The sequence below is a fragment of the Gasterosteus aculeatus genome, chromosome 3 (assembly GCF_964276395.1).
Source record: "Gasterosteus aculeatus chromosome 3, fGasAcu3.hap1.1, whole genome shotgun sequence".
NCBI lineage: Eukaryota > Metazoa > Chordata > Actinopteri > Perciformes > Gasterosteidae > Gasterosteus > Gasterosteus aculeatus.
This window is the reverse complement of record NC_135690.1, coordinates 10,220,669-10,238,075: the sequence shown is the minus strand read 5'-3', so window position 1 is coordinate 10,238,075 and position 17,407 is coordinate 10,220,669. Positions and strand designations below refer to the sequence as shown.

The window sequence follows — 17,407 nt, the reverse complement described above, 5'->3', positions numbered from 1 at the left end:
ACACACACACACACACACACACACACACACACACACACACACACACACAGTCTGAAGAGATTATAAAAAAGTAAGATGACCAACAGAACAAAAAGGAGACAAAGACGCACATAAAAACTATGGATAGAGAAAGATATATATAGTACACACACACATGAAAAAGTCCCCTGATAAAATAGACACTAATGGTAATTATGTCCCCCCCCAATGTCTCATTGCGGCCATCGTGCTTCTCTTTCCGTGACATTTAGCAGGTGCATCAAGCTCAAGTCCCGCTGGGACAGTTCAGTAATCTATTGCTATTCATGAATCCTCTTGGTCGTTGGCATCCAAATAGCAGCCCTACATAGATGGTAACATTATCCGTCGCTGATTGGCTACACATTCACGTTAATTTGATGCAACAGAAAAACAAAAAGGGACAACAAAAAAGCAGGCAGAAGTAGAAAATTATCCATTTTAATGAATAGTTTGATACAATATATGAAAAATCTTATTTTCTGTTGAAACCACAGCAACAGATTAACTCCACTTTCTGTAACAAATGATATTCTTATGGATCTCATGACGTGAAAAGTATTAGAAATATTTCTATGTTTAACATAAGGTTAAATAATTACAAATAATCACTTATGATACATGACGTTAAAACAACTGATCACAAATTAAACTATTTATAAAAGAGATGAGACTACTTTCTCTAGCACAGCATATGTTTCACATTTTTATGATCACACTTGTGTTTCCACTCAGCTTTACTTCACTTGTAAACGGCGATGGCTTGTTTCTATAGTTGAGGCCGAAAGCAGAATATGAGGAACACCAAACACGAGGCAAATACAAGCGGAAAAATTATGGAAACCAAGTGACCTTGCTTGACCCTTCTGTTATGGTTTAAATTATATCATGTTGGGTGTGATTTCTTACTACTATAATTACGGGAATCACAACCAAAATGTCTCGCTCAGTTGAATACGAGGATGTACAGACTGTAATTCTGTGAATTAGGACACAGTGGGGAGTTAAGCGAAGTAATTCCCTTAATAAAAGGAATACGTGCACACAACGTCGAGCTGAAACGACCAAACTCATCTGCAACTGTTTTGATAAATGGATTCATCTTTAGACACAAGTAAAAAAAATAACAAAATGTGCTTGTAAGAGAAACTTTTAGGATATCGAATACGTTATTGAATAAAGCAAAAGTCAACGTTATAGTCCCATATAAATATGTTGATTAGGAAGACTGAAAGTTAAAACTGTGTCATGGAAACAGAAGGCATTTATTTCTCTCTGGAACAAAGAACATTTATATACAATGTGTATATGTGAAGTAACAACGAAACTATAATACTCAGTATTATGTATACAAACTAGTTAAAGGTTAAAGTTAAAGGTTCTGGCAATTAACAGCATTAAGGATTGCTGAATCTCATTGATGTACACAAGAAAAAGAGAATAAATTATTACACACAGAGTTGTCACCGTTGTTTTGATACAATGTAAGAAGATGAAGTGAGCAGTGACTGCATAGACTGCACGGCAGGAAAACCACAGCCGGGGCATCCAAATCATCTCAACTATTTAACTGTGCAATGGTGATTTCTTTTTAAGTAAACTGAAATATGCTTTGAGCAGATTTGTAATAAATTAAACATCCTAGTTTAAACACCGTCATGGCCCCATTTCTACTAGAATTATAATCTTCAAAGTGGGTCACAAAGAAATCAATATTTGGCCAAATACAAAAAAATGACTGATGTCAAACTTAAAACATTTTGCTAATGTTATGTTTATTTTGGCAGACAGGGTTCCCTGGTACAAAAATCCAGATGTTCTTGGAAAAAACTGCATAATACCTATCCATTTATTATTGTTTGGCCTGTGATTCCATATATTTTTCTGGGTATTTTCACTGCAGTGAAGGTGGCGCCAAGCAAAGCCGCTTCATTTGTTGCAGAGCAACTCAGCAGCAGATTCACGGACTGTGGAGCTCACGTATAAACCACAAATTCCAGATGAGCCTGAAGTTATTATTATTAAGAATACTGAGAGGTGAGGCCACTACTGAAAAGACGGATCACTTTGGTCCACTTTTAAATCGGGACAGACGTCTCAATCTAAAGTCTCACATCACATTCTTAACTTCCTCTCAGGGAATCTCTCAGCTCAGCACTAAACCAAAAGAGGAAGGAAAAAGGCAGTGACGAAACTTTCTATATGGTCGAATGGCCACAGTGACCCGTGAATCACTCCAACACTTCACTTTGTAAAGCTGTTAACTCCCCAAAGCACATGGAACATTATCTACTGCTGCCTCTGAAGTCATCCCTGGGTTTCTCCCCGATTGAGTCATGTGATCCAATACAAACACACTCGGGGCCACATACTCACTGACTTGGCTCAGATGGTGAACGTCATCACGATAGCTCAGCATGCCTACAGGGGACCTTAAGATCAGGATTGATTTAATAGGAATACATGTTTTTTTTGCTGTAGGTTTTCCAGCGTGTTAGCAGTCCTTCCGTCACTTACTTGACGGATTGTTTTAATGAAGATTGCATTATATAAATAAGGTTACAGACACTCTTACACAAACACACACACAGCTACTAAATCACATTCTCACATAATGGAAAGTTGTGGAAACAAAAGAATAACTTAAAACACGTGAACTCCTGTGCGTGGAGATCCTTCAAAGGGCGTCGCGTGGTTGTGTACCTGTGGCGCTGTTGGCTCACCCGGCCCTCAGTCCCTCCGCGAGGGGAAGACGTGACAGGAACCCCGGTGACCACCTCACCAGACGCAGCAGCAATAAGCGCTACGCGTGCTGTTAAACTGGCACCGTCTACCGCCCGGATTGTTTGCAGCGTTTGCCTGCGACTGTTGCTACATGTTCCTGGGGATGTTGTAGGACATGGACAGCGGGGGCGCGGAGGGGGCGAGGTTGGGGGACCCAATTTCCGGCGGGTACGGCTGCAGGCCCATCTGCTTGTTGTCGCGCAGCTTGCGGACGACGATGCTGCAGAAGTCTTCGCGGCGCCGGTGACAGTTGTCCAGGAGCTGTCGGACCTTGGCGGTGCGAGTGTTCTGGGTCGCCACTAGTTCGTAATCCTCCCGCATCAGCACGTCGTGGGCCAGCAGGGCGTCCAGGCACTGGTTCAGGCAGGCCTCCGTCATCTGGGAGACGATCTCCTCGCGGCGCGTAGCGATCCACTGGGCGATCGGGCCTTGTGAAGGAGGGGAGTGCCGCAACGGGAGCGCGTATTCGCCTGCAAGTGAGGAGAGAGGAGGGATTCAGATTGCGCTTCGGAACGGGCGTTATTATCATCATGAGTCACGTCATCCTTCCACGCTTTAACCGGCGTACCTTGTAGCTGCGGCTGCTGCTGAGGCTTGAGCGGGAGGTTGTTCTGTTCCGTCTCATACTCGGTGGCAGGCTTGACGGGTATGTTCAGATCATTCATGTCGTCATTCAGATTGATGACTTTGAAGTCGTCCTTTAGAGACTCCGGAGGCTCCAGTGTGGGAGATGGAAAGGACGACGGACGCCCCGCCCCATCGACGGAAGCCTCCGCTGCATCAGACAGAGACATGGCTTATGTTGACATTGTATTGTACACAGATATGTAGATGAAACCGGATGAGCTTTTTTCTTTGTTTTGTAGCTAAAATAAAGGCCGTTGCATAACATGCCAGTCCCGTTGTAGATACCGTTGAAAGGTGCAGCATTGCTGCTGATGGTGAGGGGTCCTGGTAGAGATATATCCGTGTCCTGGGAGGAACAGGAATCTGAGCCGGAGCGCTCCTGTTGCAAAAAAACACAGATGTTCATTTTGTATTTCTACACAGACATTAAAGTCAAGATATGAAAGTAGCCTTTTAGATCCGTTCAGATCACATCCAAGGTCACGTAGTACACCTATTAAACAAAATATGCAAAAAATCTAAATCCCTCCATCTTTTCGTCTTGTAATACAAGACGTATTCTTACCTAAGTTATAATAATATAATGACCTTGTAATAAGAACAATACATCGCAGAATAAACCTTCAAGACCGAGGTTTTACTTGGACTTTTGAAGACACAATACCGAAAGCAGACAAGGCTTGTGCGATTCGCATCGCCAACTATCACCGTTGATTATTAAACTTTTTCTTGGCACTGACCGGCCAGGGCCTGGGCCTGTGCTTCAGCATGTTAAGGGATCCATCCTCACTCCCGCCCTCACTCGCTGACGGGGCTGAGCAGCAGCCGGATCTCTGCATCCTCTGTGGACACACAAGGAAGAAGAGGTGAGCGAGGAATAGCAACCAAAATATGCCAAAATCAAATGAATCCAATCTGCTATCCGCGCCAATTAGACAGCGTGTGACTATGAACAGCCCGTGGATCACAAGTGCTTTCAAAGGGACCACCTGCTCTACACCCTCTGTCTCTCCAATCAACAAGCTCCAGTCTGTAAAGTCTTCACCGTTAAGGTGGTTTGCTCATTTGTAAAAAAGTCAACGTGAACACGAACTGGATGAAAACTACAATGCAACAATGTATATAAAGTACGAAATAAATTGACCTACTGGTGTGAAATGCGTCCTCAAAAAGGAAGAGAACTGTGGGAAGACTAACCTTTGCCCTCTTGATCTCCAACACGGCCTCCAGAAAGTCAATTTCGTCAAACTTTCTCACCATGGGCTCTAGTTCAATCAGACACTCTGAAATGGAAACCACACACCCCATTTATACTGTTTTGTTTTCACACTGATATGAAAACAATTTTAAAAAGGTACCCTTTTTTCCGCCGCTTTTTGTTCCGTATATTTTTTATAAGTCTGTTAGTTGTGAGAGTGGACAGAAACCAATGGTGTTACTGTTACTTATATGACCAGATGAAAGGAAGTCGCATGAGATGAACAAAGTTTGAATGGAAAACAACAGTTGCACTTCTAAAACGGCTCAATAACGTGACAGGAAGTTGATACTTAGTCAATGACTTGTCAGCGTACACTTTAAGCAGTAAGTTCCCTTAAACTGTGCAAAAAGGCCAAACAGAGCACTGCTTGGAGAGGATTAGCATATGTAACCTGCCGCCAGAAAGGAATTCCTGGCAATGGGTTATTTGTGTGAGCTTACTGAGGAAGGAAGGTCGTTCATCTGGGTTTGTTGTCCAGCCGCAGGTCATTAGGCAGATGAGGGTCTCTCTGCTGGGGATGTCCAAAGGCAGACTGTCGAGACTCGTGTCGGGGCGAATCCCACGTAGCACGCTGAACATGATCGTCATGGGGTTGGTCACCTCTGATCGCACAAACAGATCAGGGATTAGCCGACAGCCTTCACTCGCAGAGCAACTGAACCGACGGGGAGAGAGTTACATCCAGGCCTGGATACAGATAAAGCGGTAGATAACGAGGGAAATGGGTTACCCTCAAATGGAATCTGCCGGGACAGCACTTCCCACATGATGATGGCGTAGCTGCAACGCAAACGTGAGAGAGAATGAGGGGAGGGAAGAGTTACATCATTCTCTGCGACTGGCATTCCCCCTTCAGAGCGAAAGGGACTTTACGTCGAGCTGACCGGGGACGCCGCTTCCAGGAAGAACAATGAGCAACTGACCAGATTGCGGCAATCAAAACCCGCCGCCCAGCAGGTCACAGCGACAGTTCGGCTTCTTGGAAAGTTGGATTGAAGAAGTTGTCTTGTGTCACCATACAGCACATGGAAGTCTGCGCAGCCACAGTTCACTCAGTTCTTTTAAGTTGATCATATCCATGAGTCACACTGTGTAACTAACAAACAGGCTGAGGTCGCCGTGTTCTTCAAGGTCAAAGGTAAAGTGATATATAAGTGAAATAATGATTACACTTAAAGTAGTATTCATTATTTGTTTTGTATTTATTTTTTAATGATGTTTAGCATTGGTTCGAACGCTTTGACTCTCTGGTAACTCTCTTTTCTCCAGGCTGTCATCTACCGTACTGTAATACAACACTGACCACTCCTTCTTTCTGAGAGATATACTAAAATTCCAACAATCCTCTGCATCCCCGGCACCCGAGAGTGCTGACCGACTGAACATGAAACATATTTAGATGAAACTTGAAACATAATCAGATTAAACGGGAATGTTCTTCTTCTTCTTGTCTCACCTGTACATGTCGTGCTTCACATCGGCCCGACGGCCCGAAGGCCCGTTCTTGGGGGCTTCGTACTTCTCGGGGGGCATGTAGATCACCGTGCCCCCCATCTCTGTGGGCTTGGACCCCGAGCCTTTACTGACAGACAGCTGTCGCCACTTCGAAAGACCAAAGTCAGCAATCTGGGCCAATTAAGAGCAGAACATTAGCGTTCATATGTAATTCTAGATAGATCTGCTTTGACAAAGTGTTTTTCCTGGATCGGCTTATTTCTTTCAGCATGTTAAGACAACTGATTGAGGCTCCAGGAACATTTGTCATGTTATTTTTATTATAAAAATAGTTTATTATTGAATACTTAATAACATAATGAAGCAGAGTCCTTGTATTTGAGCTCCTTAAATCAGAAATATATATATGATATTCTGCTTGAAAATGGACTAAAAAAAGGCTTAAGAAGTGGAATCACAACCACACGGTGACACCGCTGACATGTTTGTTTACTTCTGTCACATGTACACTTCAAACTGTACCAAAGTCTTGCTGACAAACCTTCACATGAAATTCTCCATCCAACAGAATGTTCTGCGTCTTTAGGTCATGATGCAAGAGAGGTGGGTTCATGTTGTGAAGGAAGTTCACCCCCAAGGCGATCTCATAGAGGATCCTCAGTCGCAAAGGCCAGGCGAGTCCCGGGTACAGGTCCTTCTGTGGGGAGAGATCACACACCCGGCTTTAAATGGTAACACGACATTTTACTACATCGACACAAGAAGGAAGTTCCCCAAACCACATTGGCCTGCTTGTCTCTCTCTTCCCCTTCTTGTTTCTAAGGTTCAAAAAGAGACTATGAATACTTTCAAGTTCCACTTTTGCTTGCGGAAGCAGTCATTGACGTCCCATCACACACACACACGTGATCAGAGATGCATGAGAGCAGCTCACCGCAAGTAATTCAACAACAGAAACAGTACGGAGAGATGTTCTCTAAATTTGTGACTAATTTCATTGAATACAGAAAACCTTCTTATACGTTAGTTACATATTAGGTCTCATTACCTGAGCAAAGGGTGAAAAGAATATAAACGCCGTAGAGCGCAGGACAGCAGTTGTTTTACTAATCTTGAATCCTTATTATCTCTCTGAGACCATAACAGGACATTCTTAAAACAATGAAACGTCATATGACGAACCTCGTGGAGCAACAGGTCCAAAGAACCGTTACTCATGAACTCGGTGACTATGCAGAAGAACTCGGGCTCATTGCAGATGCCAAAGATCTGGATTATGTAGTTGAACCTGGCTTTGTGGAGCACCTCGGCCTCCTTGAGCAGGAAGTTCCTCTCTCTGAAACACAGCCAGCAGAACAGAGTCCGTCGTGATTGTCACATAAAGAAATAAAGAAAATGCCAAAACACTGACGACGGTTGGGGTGTGGTCAGCATTAACAGAATTACAAGCACGTTGAGGGAATGAATCCTGGAATATATATATATATATATATATATATATATAAAGCAAATAAAGTGACAATATGGTGACAAACATTCTGGGATACTGTAGCAGAATCTATTAAAGCCTGACAGATCAATCAAACCAATACATCAGTATCATATATATATATATATATTGGCTGAAGTAACAAGAAATAACAGCACAGACGTACCTAGATGTGGTTAGAATAGTTCATCGTTTTATTTAAATCCAAAAGGTGATAAAACAACCCTGATATGGAATGTCTCTGTCACAACTTTTTTTTCCTAATTGTTATGTTAGTAATTTATGTTTGGACACGTTTGTGGATTTCTAATGTCTAAAATCCCTGACGAATCCGGTATTTAGTGGAACCTCTGATGCACAAAGAGGTCGGCGCGTCATTAGTGGTCCACTTACAGTCTGACAGGCCGCCAATGGAGCCACAGCCCTCTCCAAACTAAAAATGGCAAACTCAAATGCGTAGTATTTCACGAAACACACGTAGTGGCAATTTACTCCGGATACAAAGAGTTAACTAAAAACTAAGAATCAAAGGCGCGCTCGGCACATTATTACTTCTCCTCCGAACGACGCAAAAGAAGCCCGGGTGACGTCACCTTTCTCCGACCGGACAGTCGAGTTTGAGGCACTTGATGGCCACGGTGGTCCTCCAGTCCGAGTGCTGCGCCTTGAACACGGTGCCGAAGCCCCCCCTGCTCAGGTAGTACAGGTCGGTCAGCTTCTGGTAGGGGATCACCGGCAAGGTGCTGGTCAGACTGCCGATGTTCACACAGCCCATCGCCGCGCACGGCTCCATGGCGCGTTTCGGTCTCCGTGAAAGTGCTTTCTCCGGAAGGTCGGAGAGGATTTATCCTCCACTGGGTCAGAAACCGAAAGGGGAACTGCCCCCTTCACGAGGGAGACCTCTTCCGTCCCCACGCATGCCACGGCGACGCTAAGCTAGCTAAGCTAACGTCGACGCAGCGAGAGGAAGAGCGGCCGAAGCAAAAGCGGAAGGTTGACCCGAGCCCCCCGACGACTACCATTAAATACACGTTTATTCACGCTGCGCCGGAAGCAGCAGCAGCAACAACAACAACAACAACAGCGGCGTGCTGCTGTCCTGTAACGCAGGTGGATTTGTTGTTGCTGATGACGTCACAAACCCGGGGGGTCTGCGTGACGCGTTCAGGTGCATATTCCCGTTTCGAAAAATTCCATGGGCTCATTTTTTATTTTTTATTTAAATGTTGTATTGTTTGATGATTTTCGGATCCCTCCGTCTATCTATCCCTACAGATAGATGCCGGTTTTTAATTACTGTAATGTTCAACCTGTAAATATAGATGTTTTTGTTTCAGTTTTGATCAACAAAAAAATCTCTGGGCTTCAGCCCAATTGTTCGTACCCGTTGTTTACTTTAACATGCTGGAATTTCCCAAACGCGGGACTTTCCTTCAGAGGGCAATCGGTCGTACAATAGAAAAAAGAAGGGGGGAAACCGTTTGATCGATGGTTTCACTTATTAAGACCATACAAACTCCAGGAAAGACCATTCAGAACTCATAAGTTCCTAAAAAACACTCTTATGGTCTTATAGTCTTATGGGACACTGTAGTTGCAATCTGATAATAATAATAATAATAAATAAATTACCCAAATTAATTGTCGCCATCACCTTATTTAGTGTTTTCATCTCAAAGTGTATCGTTACTTACATTGAATTGAGTGATTGGATATATTTAATAGGACCGTTCTGGCTGGAGCAAACAGATCACCTTGGACTTGTTCCCCATGGAAGCCCTGGAAAGACGTCAACAAATCAGTGACCATGTTTTGACTAGTGCTTATGTGGAGGTCACACAACGTGTCTTTAGATTTTTATGTTCCAGCAACACTATCCTCTAACTCACTATTGTACATGAAAAGTCCCATTCTCACTATAGGCTGGACTGGAGTTTGCACGCCATGGACCAGAAGGGCGTGTTTCCGTTCATTCCACGTTTTTCACAACCAGGGAGTATTTTGTGGGTAAGAGGAGTTGGGGTGCTTCGGTTGGGGGCTACCACGACTTCTTGTGTAGACCCAGAGGGGGCATGTCGGATGGGTCATCCATGCTGCTGGAGTGTGAGGGGCAACTTGGGAATACCGCTCCAATGCTGCCGGCATACGAGGTCCTGGGAGACAAGGGCGTGTTGCAGGATTTAACTGGTCTGCAATTTGTAGCCAAAACCGTATCGTAAATCCATCAATGGAAAAAAAAGCTTCTCAGAATGTTTCTGTGTTGATGGATGGACTTTGTTTTTCAACATAACAAAAACAAAACAAATGGAATTTGTCTGTTGTCATACAAAATACTTGACCTCCTCCTCCTTAGAAACCTCACATAACTCGCTAGACGGCAGGCTTTTGCAGGGAGTGCCAAATGAGCCAGCCATTACTTTCTGTATTGTGCACTTAAAACCCTCCATTTTCAGAGGATGTTTCTGTATGTTCTTTTTGAGCTTTAATTGGCTAAGATGCCCAGAACAGCTCACTTCTTTACGCTTTTTGATATGCGTTGTTCGTGCGTTGGCCTCTGTGTTGTAGGTTCGTGAGACCCAGACTGATTTCTCCAGGCTCAACGATTAGATGGCACACAGCCATGCACCTGCGTCACTCTAAATGGTTCTTTATGCGGCATCAGGGTATGAAAAGACAAACCATTGTGGGTAAAGGCAGGGCGCGGGTCTTCTGGGAGAGAGGCCGCAGACATTTCTGCAGAAACTAACGTTACACAAAGACGTCATCAGCAGGTGTGCGTGTGGTTGGCAATGAGGCGTCTGACTTCTTTCAACACCTCTTTGGATATAGCACATTCAACCTTGGTTGTAAATTGGCGTATTTGATGCTAAATGAGATGTAATGTAGCATAGACATGGTATTATTACATGTTCTGTACACTTTATTGAAATGGTTTCCTCTCACAAAGATCCCTGTCACTTTCATCAAAGAGATTCAAAAGTCCTCGTCAGCTAACAGCAACTATACACCTTTTTATTTAATAATGTTGCTGTGAGTTTTGATGCTAATGACAAATATGACCAGAAGGTGGCACCATATTGTCGACTCTGCAGGAACACATATGAGAGCAATGCAGAAGGTCTCAGAGCTTCACTGCTTTATATTTCTAAATACATATTGTGTTATCCTTTACATAAATAATGACAATTCGACCAATAATCAATGCTTAAAAACTACAAAAAATATTCAGGAAACCAAGGGTCTCAAAGGAGAACCTCTTAACTCATGTTGGAGTTGCGCAGACTTTTGACAACAACTGAAAAAACAGAGGCAACTCCACCCTCACTAACACATAATGATGCAAGACTTCGCTTGGACTTGAGCCTATTGACTTAGAGTAACTCCCCATGTCCAAAGATGAAGGATTATGCAGTAAACACTTTCCCATCTTCTTGCCTCGAGGCCATACATCAATCTGAAAGCAGCAAATTGAATTGCACAAGCGTACAGGTGCAGACAAAGTACTTTACAAGTTGAAACACAAAGTTTGGGAGTTGGACTTGAGTCGGGACGTCAAACACTTGCAAAACCATGTTCCATGTGAAGAAATTGCTAACAGCATAAACAATTACATTTCTTAGAATGAATCTGTTTTAGATAATATGTAAATATCTGAATCCCACCCTCGCTCCACGGCACAACATCGGAAGCCCAGCTTTCTGCCAGCTACTCATAACCAAATGAGGTCAGAGGTCAGAGCCTGGGCCAGTGTCATAATGATGGAGTACAGTTATGTTGACTCCCATTTTCCCCATAGTCAGCAAGTACTAGATTCAGCAACTTTGCAATAATAATAACTCATACAAATTACATCGTGTTTCAAGACACGAGCATGTCGTAATCCGTATAAATTATGCCCAGAAGGTGTCGAAAGCACAAGATTTACAAAGAGCTGAACATCAGGGATTCATCTCACGTGCACGTTAATATCCCAAGACATCACAGACTACAATCAATTCATGTATTTAAGGGATCTCACTCCAAAGTACAGAGAAAGGCTTTCACAAAGTTACCTGAACTGCAACGTCATCTTCTACTTATTGCTGATAACCACTCAGAGATTTAAGATAGCAACAATGGAGATTTGTCTGGAACCAAACAAAAAGGTGATTCAATGCAGACATAAACCTTGTAACGTTACTCATGGTTTAATTCTGGTATTGGAACATTTTTGCCTGGCAGATTTTGGGGGAGAATATACCTCTGAGAGCATGTTTCTGGTGTTTCAACACAACGTGCTGCTGCTGAAGAGTAGAAACACCTTCACATCATTGGAGGCTTCCCCCGTGGTTGGCTGAGCCGAGTTTGCTCAACTTGGTCCAGCAGGAGGAAGATGTCTGATACCACCATTGGCCCCTTTGTTCTTCCCAAACTCTTTGCATTATGAGCATCCTGCACTATAGCATCATAGCAGTTGTGAATCCATGCAGTGCACACAGTTACATTCATTTTTTACTTTAGACCAAGAAAAGGACTTTTGAAATGATCAGAATTTATCAGTAAACTGGAACTTTTGGAAAAAAAAATTTAACAGATACAATACAGATATCTTTGACTGGTCAGTAACGTTTGTGCCCCCCAAAATAACTAAATCCCTATCTTAATTACGTTTTTCTTCATTTGATGTCCGTTGCCAGGGCAACGATCATCCCCTGCCTTGCGTCCGGCCCGTCACGTGATGGCACGTTTCGCTCCTCTTTGTTCGTCACTCACCACGTCGCTGCCTCCGCACATCCGAGAGGGTTAAAAGGAGGAGAAGTAGGTGCATCACAGATTAATCCCCCCCGTGCTAACGTGAGACTGCCCCCCCCCCCCCCCCCGCTCCCTTTGCCCCCCACGTGCCATCAACAGATCGCATCGTCATCATCATGAGGAAGGTGGCGGGCGGACACTTGTTGTGCTTCGTCCTGCTGGCGTCCCCGCTGTGCTGGGCAGAGGACACGCAGAGAGACAAGAGGAGTGAGAACAGCACGGGTGAGGATTATTTTATTTATTAAACTTTTTGTCTTTTTATTCGCTCGGCGTGAGTCGCGAAAAACAAACGCGTGTAATTGCTGCGCCGCGAATAGAGCTCGTGATGTGACTCTTTTAGTTAAATAAGTACATCTGACTGAATATTTAGGATCAAGCTTTTATTTTTTGTTGTATCCGTGATTAGGTTAATGAAAACATTTGTAAAATGTCTTTATTTGAACCAATCATATTATAATAATCGAATTTATAGGTTTTGAAGCCCAGAAGTTGTAAAGCAACATGCCATTATTCAGATTCTTTGTGACAGCTTTATTTTCCTAAAGCCTTGTTTGTTTTGGGTTTAGATTCAGCTGGTTTTCTTTGTTCGAGGAGAAGCGACACAAGTATGCAAATGCATTGTGCATTTTGTCACATTTTAAGCCCCAATCAATCATTTTGAAGTTTACTCAGACGAGTTTGACTTTGACGTTTGACGTTTTTCCGTGTGTTAAATCCACTTTACTGCTGCAAACCTTTATGGCAGACCGGTAAAAGCAACAGAAACCCCCCGTCACTGTTTGCACTAAAAAAAACACTTGCCAATCACTTTGATGACCACGTTTCAGTTTCAATATAATTAATATAATAAGTGTGGACGCAGACCTGTAATGTAACGCATAAACATGTTTGTCTTGCTACCTGGTGAATGGGAGTCCAACACTCACGGTCCTTACAGCGTGTGTTTTATCAGCGCCAACTTCTGAAGTGAATCTTAGACCTTTACAAAACTATGAATATTTATGATGTGGTTAATCCAACACACCATAAATCATTCTGCTGTACGACGATGGTTTTTGACTCTACTGTCCTCTTACTTTCAGGGAAATTCTGTGAAAGAGACAAAACACACCATAAACACAGTAGAAGATAACTACTGCTGATAGTATTATTATTCTGAATTTCCTAGATGTCACAGGACAGGATGGGACAATGAGAATGAGAGGAAACGTTTCTGTTTCATTACAATTTGTGAAGAAGAGAGATGTGCAAGAGGCATCCACAGGAGGAGACGCAAGAGGCAGCGCTCAGCTGAAGGTATTTTCTTCAGAATAATGGACCAGGTGGAGAAGCCATCAGTCACGGGGCACCGGGAAAGATGTCCGAGCAAAGAAGGAGGGTTTGTGATTTGTTGCACGTCTAGTCCTGGTTCTAAACGATATGTACAATGAGTTTAAAGCGCCAGTGTCAAGTATTTCTACTCCAGGTTGTTTTCATCAGGATCCAAAAGGACAGGCAGCAGAGAGGAGGAGCGGAGAGCTAAATCATTTTTGGAACCATGACAATAAATAAGCTTTTTCATGTATGTAGACAAACAAATGTAAACTACCTATAAGACACAAATAACAAATACTCACATAAGTGAATATGACATATATACTGTATGTTTGGTATTTTGAGTATTCAATATATATAAACTACCGTGGATAATATATAATTATATATATAAAAAAAAAGTTATTTATCTTGTATCTTCAGTTGTGACGTCAACACTTGAGCTGATGAGGATAAAATAATTATACTGTTCTAGGACACAAATACTCACATAAGTGAATATGACATATATACTCTATGTTTGGTATTTGAGTATTCAAATGTCAAACATACAGTATGTAGGTGTAACAAGGGATTATGGATATAAGCTTTTTCATGTGTGTAGACAAACAAATGTTAACTACCTATAGTGCCTTTGCTATTTCCTGCACTATTGTATCCATGACAATCTACTATTTCTACTAGCTGATAATGCTTCAAAGCAAATACTCTTAATGTGCTGTGCCAATGTGTGCAAACGTTCTTGCACAGAACCTAACCACTTAAGGTATTCTGCACACTGTTTACAGGGCTGTTAGGGAGGTACTCGTAGATGCATAGTGAACGTGAAGTGGTCAGTGGATGGACTCCTGCAGGTTTGCAGAAGAAACAGAGGTTATGTGCTGTGCGTGACGTTTGCAGACTTCAGATGGGAGGTTAAATGGCCGTCTCTCTTGCACAATCCAGATTCTGGGACTCAAGATCTCAAGTTGACTTCCCACACTGACACATGGGTAAAAGGTCCAAGCAGAGGACGTACCTCCTGCCCCATAACGTTCTTCCTGCCTCAGATACAATTGAGCACAGCAGTACTGTTTTACTTCACCAAGTGGTTTCTATCACCCACCAAACAGGACAGCAACTGACCACTACAGACTGCAGTGGAAATCACTGTTGTCAGTACACCCTCAATGTAGGACTTTAGTCACAAAACTACCACAACTGCAGATTGGACACACCAAACAACAACGGTACTTTACTGCACCTGTAAATGACATATTTCTAGTTTTCACACAGTTCTTCTTTAACGTGTAAATATTGAAATTTATTAACATGGTTAATGTTACAAGTGCGCTGTATACATTGTATGTTGTGACAAATCACTGGCGAGACCAAAGCTTCGGGCTTCAAAGGCTCTTCACAGAACCCTAAGGGGGACGTCCCAAAGACAACGTCCATAGTTTACAGTCTACTGTCGTCAGTCTGTGGGAGGTATTATAGAATCAGACTAGAATCAGTGTACCGTCCCGTTAAAAGTAGCCAGGAAACATCTGTAGGACACCTACTTTTGGAGGTAATACAAGCACATTTAGCTGTAAAACCATAACCATCCATCTGGGATTTATATTTCAATAGTATTTGAAACACGTTCTTCTTTTTTGAGTTAAAGTGTTGTTTTGACGGAAAATAAGGAGGAGGAAAATAAGGAACATGAGGCTTCTTGTTTTTCGCGTGCGACCAACATATCTGTCTGTCTAAGAGGGCATTTGGGGATTTTCTCCCAAAATGAACTGAAAAAAAATGGTAAAAAATCTTTCTTAAAAGGGATGTTTGTGGAGTTGTTTTATTTAACCCCTGATTCTTCTGCCATCTGCAGTCTGTAGCCAAGTGAAGACCAGGGGACTGTTTGCGAGAAAAAAGATCGCGGCACCGCAGAAAAGTCACACAAACGTAAGCTGTATTTCTTTTTATTTTAAATTGCCTTTTTATGTTGAATAAGGCCACCATATGTTCACAAACCCTTCAGTAAGACATGCAGGAACGGAGCAGGTTTGGCTAGATAGTCGGTGGTGCACATTTGCATTTCTGTGTGAATACATTGCATCCAGGAGCTTCAATGCGTCCGAAGGGTTTATTTTTTCCTTTTTGTTCTTTCCAGAAAAGTCAGTCAAGCCTCATGCCACCAGCACGCCGCTGCGGCCGCCTGATGGGGAGCTGCTCCACCCACGTCCGCTGCTGTGACCCGTGCGCTTCCTGCCGCTGTAGACTCTTCAACACCATCTGTCACTGCTGGAGGATGAACCCCCTTTGCTTACAGAAGACGTAGATGAAGCACAAACACGCGCAGTGACAGACATGTGCAAGCAAAGAAATGCTCTCACAGTACACTACCGTGGATAATATTACTGAACGCTTATTTATCTTGTATCTTCAGTTGGGACGTTGACACTCAATGAAATAATACTGTTCTAAGACACAAATAACAAATACTCACATAAGCGAATATAACATACATACTGTATGTTTGGTATTTGAGTATTCAAATGTCAAACATACAGTATGTAGGTGTAACAAGGGATTAGGGAAATATGCTTTTTCATGTATGTAGACAAATGTAAACTACCTATAGTGCCTTTGCTATTCCCTGCACTATTGCTGCTTTTCTTTGTTATTATCACTTTTGCTCTCAAGCCACGTTAAACACCCGGGGAAATATAATAACCAGATAAACATCTTTGTTTAAGTCGGTTCCCTACAGACTAGATGTGAAAAAATAAAAGCGTCATATGTTTTGAGTTGGAATCAGATAAAACCCAGACTTTTCTGTTCCAATATAAAATATTCCTCGAAATGTGGAATCGCTGTGTGGATTCCTGAGTTAAACTTTGAATGTTAATGCTATTTAATAAATATATCATAAGCATATATAACCATGTGTATCTATAATTGATCATTGTTGTAGTGGGAATGTCCTACAATGCTGACACACATAATTGTTGATTGATGGCAGGAAACCGTTTTTAGTTTAAGACATCATAGAAGCAAAGTAGAAAAAGATAAATGTATATTTAATGTTAAGTGTCGTGTGGAAAATCCAGGAAAGCTTCAAGATGATGCATGTGAACCATATGTGCATAGTGTGTATCCAGGAAGGTCTCGCAGGGACACGTGTCTATGTTATTCTGTGCATTCAAAAACAGCAATTCTGACTCTTAAATCCTATTTGTGATCTACTTACTGTATTAATCTGTCTGCTCCTCTTAAATAAGCCCACTTCAATGGAAAAGTAGTTATGTCTTGATTGATAATCTATTTCATAGAGATTATTAAATGTTCATCGTCCTATTAAACCATAACCATAAAGGTTAAAACAAGCGAAATTTGATGAAAGCTGCCTTATTAACATTAGAAAGGGACTGAGCTGAAGACCTGTGTCTGATTATGTGTACGTAACGAATGTACATAGAAGAGGACACGAGGAAAGGTTCGCGTTCACGTCAAACAGAAATGTGTCTGCAGGGAACATGATGAATTGCATCTCTGTAACACGCTCGCACATTCACAAATGTATTCATTTCCCATAAATATAGAAGATAGAAGAGCAGTTAAGATCATTTCTTCGCATACCGTCTGTGACAGCAGAGATGAGTTAGCTTCATTCCTTGTATCCCTGCATGATGTCGGGCCGA

At 42.4% G+C, this 17,407-nt stretch overlaps 2 protein-coding genes across 2 annotated transcripts; one reads left to right on the top strand and one right to left on the bottom strand.

The window, feature by feature from the left end:
- Positions 1–443: 443 nt before the first annotated feature.
- ripk2 (receptor-interacting serine-threonine kinase 2) lies at positions 444–8,790 on the bottom strand. Its single transcript, XM_040170878.2, has 11 exons — positions 8,228–8,790; positions 7,328–7,481; positions 6,687–6,842; positions 6,147–6,316; positions 5,421–5,470; positions 5,131–5,292; positions 4,627–4,712; positions 4,170–4,271; positions 3,715–3,808; positions 3,371–3,577; positions 444–3,272 (listed from the first exon to the last, which is right to left on the bottom strand). The coding sequence occupies exons 1-11, from the start codon at positions 8,425–8,427 to the stop codon at positions 2,890–2,892; spliced, it is 1,764 nt and encodes a 587-aa protein (XP_040026812.2). The 5' UTR covers positions 8,428–8,790; the 3' UTR covers positions 444–2,889.
- On the top strand, positions 8,693–16,645 carry asip2b (agouti signaling protein, nonagouti homolog (mouse) 2b). Its single transcript, XM_040170887.2, has 4 exons — positions 8,693–8,802; positions 12,525–12,647; positions 15,595–15,668; positions 15,877–16,645. Exons 1-4 carry the CDS (start codon positions 8,763–8,765, stop codon positions 16,042–16,044), a joined length of 405 nt encoding a protein of 134 aa, XP_040026821.2. The 5' UTR covers positions 8,693–8,762; the 3' UTR covers positions 16,045–16,645.
- The last annotated feature ends 762 nt before the right edge of the window (positions 16,646–17,407 follow it).